Below are 6,687 nucleotides of genomic sequence, written 5' to 3' on the forward strand. Positions count from 1 at the left end.
ACAAGCTATCTAAGGATGGTACTATAGAACGCCACCTCAAGGTAGACCTAGTGGCGCCATCTCTTGGTCAGGCCGGAAACTTATCAATCCACCCTCGTATCTAGAAAATGATTGTACGGTAGACAAATGTTAAAATCAGTTCAACAACTGCTTTTCATGCGCTTTTTATTGAAAAAGAAAGCATGTTTTGTAATACTTTGAATGTACCTATAACGTCTGTTATTGGGCCCATGACCAATGTTCCTATTTATTTATTAAAATATTTTTTCATATACCTTTTTTTTTATTCTGATTTTTTAACGAACGTTACGAATTTTGCGAACATCGCGTTTTTACTTGAAATGAAATATCATAAAGTTGATCAAAAATGAGAAAAACAAATGGGACCATCAAAGCAACACATCAACGTCATTGGTCCTGGTATGAGCTGAGAGTGATATATTCAATTTATTTGTGGAGCTGTACATTTAAAATATTGCAGATCATGCTCTCTTTTAATTAAAAACGCATGAAAAGCAGTTATTAAAATGTTTTTAAGTTCGATATTTGATATGCTGTGTATTTTTTATTCGAATTATAGAATAAAAGAGAAGAAATTAGGAAAAATTAAAAAAATAAAAACACACAGAAAATGCGATTTTAGAATCGAAGTGTCCAGGCTTTTCAAAAATATTCGTGCTACACTTACCGAATTTTGGTGAACCTAGACTCTTTTCCAGCTTTCCTGGGCTCATGGACAATATTTGTTTTGCGCCCACCGAATTTTGGTAAACCTAGACGCGGACTCAGGAAAAGAATCAACTACGATTTTAGTCTATACAATTTTTGAAGCTTGAACTGCATGCGAAGGAAGAACCGAAGTCATTTTTGTCACAATTTTCATCATATCTATGATCGCTGGAAGCTGACTGTGTCTTAAATTTTGAATAAATTAAGTATCCTAACTAGCATAACATCGAGAAAGTTTCAAAGTTGTGTGCAGTCGGGAATGTTATTTTTCTACAAATCTGTGAAATTATTAAATAGTTTGAAATTATGTAGACACGAACGTTTAAGGTTGTATGAGATGAGGGCATTTTAAAAAAATATATATTTTTCACTTTGTATCATTAAAAAAAAAAGGTTAAGAAACCACTGCAGGGTCCTACTGGGAGCAGCTGCCATCTATGAAAATGATATCGGCTTCCAGTAGAACCGTGGTAAATTACACCTATAGCCACTAAGGTGGTCCAAAAAAGTTTTTCGAGCTACAGTGCAAGACGCACCCCCAAAAGTTTCCATTTCCTGAGAAAGAAAATTCGTATTTTTTTTCGAAATTCCAATATTAACACGTGCCACCGGGCGCTTCCCACTCCTATTTCATTAAGATGAAGATATTTTTAATTTTCGAAAAATTAAACTCATGTTTCAGGGTTTCATCGAAACCTGCCAAACTTTTTAGTGTCTACGAAATAAAATCATACTAATCCTTGCCCTCTCCGCAGTGCCCCAAATATTACCCAAAAATAAAATAAACTACATTTTTACGTATTATTGTTAATTTTCAGTCATTTTTTGCCATTTTTTAAATATAAAGAATAACTAATGGACAACTTGAATGTCCACCATGACTTGTGAAACGATTTTTAAATGTTTAAATAAATGTAACTTACTTTAAAAATTATTTATTCTCAAAAAATGTAAAAATAATTGTATTTTCTGATTGAAATGCAATATTTTTAATTGGAGTAGTAACTTTTTCTAAAAACTACGTTTGGTTGAATAATTACATAATTTTAATACATTTCTTTTAATTTTTAATAAATTTCTATTCGTATAAACAATCTTTATTTGTTCTAGCTGTTATCTTTCGATAACTAAAAAAATGAAATAAGATATAACACATAAAATTATGTTTCTGGCTGTATAGTGTATAAAAAGAATATATTTACCATTTTTCAAATAATATAAAGTGGTTAATGTATTTTTTCTATACACGGACAGCCAGAAACATAATTTTATGTGTTAAATCTTATTTCATTTTTTAGCTATCGAAAAATAACAGCTTGATCAAATAAAAATTGTTTAAACAAATAGAAATTGGTTAAAAATTAGAAGAAATGTATCAAAATTATGTAATTATTTAACAAAAAGTAACATAGAATACCAAATTAAAAAAAAGTGGACATCTCTGGCTCAATGTTAAGAAATTTTCGAAATAAAAAATAAAGAATTATTGAAATAATTACATAATGTTTTTATAAAAAGTTACTACTCCAAAGAACGACAGAATATTGCATTTTAATCAGAAAATACGATTATTTCGTACATTTTTTGGGAATAAGTAATTGAAGTATGTTACATTTATTTAAACATTTAAAATTCGTTTCAAAAGTCATGGTGGATATTCAAGTTGTCCATTTGTAATTATTTATCTTTAAAAAATGGCAGAAATAACTGAAAATTAATAATAATACGTAAAAATGTAGTTTTTGGGTCATATTTGGGACGCTGCGTGGAGGATGAGGATGGGTTGAAATAAAAGTCATAAGTATGGTTTTATTTCGTAGACACTCCCGTTCAATTTCTAAAAAGTTTGGCACGTTTCGATGAAACCTTAGACTTAGAACATGAGTTGAATTTTTTGAAAATTCAAAATTTCCCCATGTTAATTAAATAGGATTTCCATGTTCCGGGTGGCACGTGTTAATAAACGAAATTCGAAAAAAAGACGGATTTTCTTTCTCCGAAAATGGAAACCTTGGGGGGTGGGGGAGGGGGTTACCTTGTCCTCTAAAGTGAAAAAAAATTTGCAATGCATTTTTGGACCTTCCAAATGGCCACGTCTCACGACCGTGAAATGGATGGCCACGTATAATAAACATTCTAATGAAATTGTTATTTTAGATGTTTACCGCGATAACACGACAAGTATTACGTACGAAGAAGGAGAGGAAGGAGCGACAGGCAATCCAAACGAACGAGACGGTCAACCTGAGAAAAAGCACCAAGCAGCATAGAAAGAAATGTTGTTAGCAACATAAATAAGTACTAGGTCGATCCTTAACTGAATAACATTGGTTTCCATGATAGTCAGACAGGCGGGGAGTGCGCGTTGTTAAATACTGGAATGGACAGGAGAAAGTTCAAAGGACGGGCGCCCTTTCACAGTGTTGCAGGTCCTTTGAAATGAGAGTTCGTACGAGAATTCTGATGTTCAATTCTTTAATCGCTGCTAGCGGCGTGTGCATTTTTTTAAACCCGACGGGCCGGGTCGTGTTTCGATTTCTCAAGCCGGTCTGAAAGTTCAATTAAAAAATTTCCGGAAAACTATTAAAACGAATTTTCGGCTCCGTTCGGGTTTTCCAGCCGGATTGCGAACATGGAACTCAACCCGAAGTCATTTTGTACACCGCTAATCACCGCCTTTCCAAAGATAGTAGTAATATGTGAAATTTCAGGATAAACGTCTCAAAGTGTTCGACGATCCCTAATGGATCATCGTCTTCGACATGACATCCAATTAAGGAGTAGGAGAGTTTCGGATCTTTCTTTGCAGTTTAAGCGAAGCACGAAATTGATGTTTAATACCTCTTTTTTATCAGCGCTAGGTCTAGATTATGTTAAGATACTATTTGTAAAATGTTATCGACTGCTTTGAATAAAAAAAGGAGTACGTTTCTAAGGCGGCTTTTTTATCAGCAATTTGGGACTGCTGAAAAATCCAGAAAAATCAAATTCTGGACACTGGAAAATTCACATATATTAAGATATTCGAAATAGAAGACTCCCAAAAATAGAAAATTGCTGAGATTAATAAAATATCTGACAGTTTATAATATTAGCGAATTCGAAAAATTTCGATAAAAGATGATTCCGGAAATAAAATTGCTAACATTATAAAATATCCAAATCTGTAACATGGTTGATACAGAGAAATTCACCGAATATAATTATTATCCAATCTAAACAATTACAAAATTGTGTAGTAATAAATAAAATAAGATTTTTTCATTTCATGAAATTTACAATTTATTTATTATTAAAACAGTATTTTAATTCTTTAGATTCCGGAATTTTATTATTTGTTAATTTTCCTGTGTCGGCAATTATATTTTCGGGAATTTTCAACTTTGGTAATATTATAAACTGTGGGGAATTTTCCACTTCGGGAATTTTCTATTTTGGATATTTCCTTTTTCCGGAATGTTACAGTGACGGGAATTTCATTTTGCATGATTTTTCAGTCGTCTGAGCAATTTTACTCTCAGTGGAAGTTCAAGATTCTGCATGTAGAGGAAAAAAGATTGTACAAAAATTAGAATTGTAAAGGATTGAACGCAATACAACGATCCGCACAAATTCACTGCGAATTTCTCGCAAAGAACTTTTCTATCCTAAGAATTTTTTATGCATTTGCTTTTCAAGGATTTATCTTTTTTTAAAGGTATATCCTTTTTTTAATATTGTATCGTAGGAATAAATGTTGCTAGTTTTTCTTTTGAGCTTAACATTTTACAAATAGGGTGCTATTTATAATATCTGGAGGTCCAAGTAGGTGTTAGATTATATAATTGAACAAGGTTCCTGAGATTTATTGTCTTTGAGTTTTGCAATATCTTTAATGTTTAGACTCGTTTCTGAATGGCCGCACGGATTTCTATTTTCTGGTAGAATTGTAAGTCGCTCGTTGGATCGATCGTAACAGGAGAGGCACAGACAGGCAAACATACAGAATTGTTTCGTGGGTCATGTCCATCCGTGACATTAGCTGTCTGTATTAATCTGTGATAATAGTTAAATTCATCTCTACATAATAGTACTACGCTGATTGCCACTGTAATAATGCTGTGAGTATCTACTGTTGGCTCCTGTTGGGAATACGACTTTGAATAGCTTCCGAGGTTTGAGCTAAAGCAGATTCCGGAATTCGATACCTCTATGTTAAAAGAACCTCTCGACTTATTTGGCGTTAATCGTCTAAACTCTAAACTAACCACTCTGCTTTTTGAGTTCGCCCCGCGTTTTAGTACTTTGAATTCTCTGCATTATTTTGAATTGCTTGGGATGCTTTTAACTTGCTTGAAATTTTCTGAAATCCTCAGAATTCTTTGAATTAATTTACATCTCTGAATTCCGTGAATTCAACGAATCCCTTTATTTTACTGAATTCATAAAAATATTTTCAAGTCCTTGAAATTGAAGTAATTATCCATATTCGATGAATTCTACAAATTCGGAGAAATCGACGAATTCAGATAATTCAGAGAATTTTAAAATAAGGCAAGAAATTGAGGGAAATCAGAAGATTTCAAAATAATTTAAAAGATTTATTTTTAGCATTTAAAGTTATTTAAAATAATTTTCTGAACTCAAAAGATTTCTAAATAATTTACTAAACCAGACATTAAAGTCAGACATATTAATGTAGTTATTACTAAGGTTCCGGCTAAGTCGAGTTTGTGCGCTCATATAGACGCAGTCACACCATGAAATATGGCATGCGTTGAATTTTTCTAAAGTGCAGTACTTTCTATGGTTGTACTTACACAAAGAAAGGACCAATAATTTTTTTTCTTTTTTATCACAGCTAGCTAGTAACCATGTTCTGTCTCCTGGTTTTATATCAAAATTTGTCGATGATTTTTTTTTTCATGAACAGTTAGATATTTCACTGTTCTCTTTGCTCAGATAAAATTTGAAAAAATTCTATCGAAAAGTCGATTCGCACGAGATCTACCTTAATTAGTAAACCTGCCTGCTGTTTGTTGCGTATGTGTAATAAGAACTAGGGCCAACTCCGAGAGATTTTCCTTCAACATAGAGGTATCGAATTGTTAGTTTTCATCACAAAAGTTTTTTTTTTTAAGTACTGACACCTATGAGGACTTGCTTCTTTCACGAGTGCTTCAAGTGACTGAAAAATGCGGATAACAGTAAAAAAACTCAAACTTTTGCCAGTAGTCAAGTATTTTCTAGGATCTATGAATCGTTGATGTAGGAAAACATTTTTGATAGGCAGGAGAGTTTTTAGGAAGCTTCTGAAAGTCGTGTTTCTCGTTTCTACTCTCGTAACAATCGAGTTTTGTGTCTTTATAAGTTTAAAGGTTTGAATCTCCGAAAGGCAATTATGTAACCTCCTACATTTAGAAAATGTACATATGCTAGAAGCTCGTCGTGTACCGATAGCCTAATGTATTTCATCAATCATATCCAAGCTCATTTATTGTTATATGATTATAACAAAGTGTATTATAATAATACTAAGTATTATATATAAATAAATAAATATATATATGAATATAAATATATTTACGTTATACATAAATAGGAATCTGCGCAATTTTCATCGATCTTTATTTATTACAAACTACGAGACTCAATAGCGCTTTTAGTGTTTAGAGGAAATTTTTCGTTCTGAAATGGTAGTGCTAAGAGCTTAGCGGATCCTTGGAAACATGTGTGTATGCGAAACTTCAGTTTTATCCTGACGAACTGATAAGACATGGGGAACTTGAAAATGTTTATCAAATTACTGTTGATATATTAATCGTAGTTGTTTGGATTCCAAGTTGCCAATGCGTTGTTCAAACGCAGAATATGTTGATATATCTATATCTTTTAATTTTACATTTTTGTTGACAGTCTTTTTATTTCCTAATTAACTGATCTTTCTATGATATTAAATTGTCACATGATTTAAATTAT

At 32.2% G+C, this 6,687-nt stretch overlaps 1 protein-coding gene across 2 annotated transcripts in view; it reads left to right on the plus strand.

Moving 5' to 3' along the window:
• Positions 1-3,664, plus strand: part of LOC117179388 (ras-related protein Rab-35) — a 12,436-nt gene extending 8,772 nt beyond the window's left edge. The window contains exon 3 of one of the 2 annotated variants that reach the window (XM_033371125.1): positions 2,887-3,664. In XM_033371125.1, the coding sequence (XP_033227016.1) occupies positions 2,887-3,015 (129 nt within the window). In that variant the 3' untranslated portion in view covers positions 3,016-3,664. Of the gene's footprint in view, positions 1-719; positions 946-2,886 lie in introns of those variants that run through there. The other variant, XM_033371126.1, reaches the window with a different exon arrangement.
• Positions 3,665-6,687: the final 3,023 nt, after the last annotated feature.

This window comes from Belonocnema kinseyi, chromosome 9 (genome assembly GCF_010883055.1).
Source record: "Belonocnema kinseyi isolate 2016_QV_RU_SX_M_011 chromosome 9, B_treatae_v1, whole genome shotgun sequence".
NCBI classification, from domain to species: domain Eukaryota; kingdom Metazoa; phylum Arthropoda; class Insecta; order Hymenoptera; family Cynipidae; genus Belonocnema; species Belonocnema kinseyi.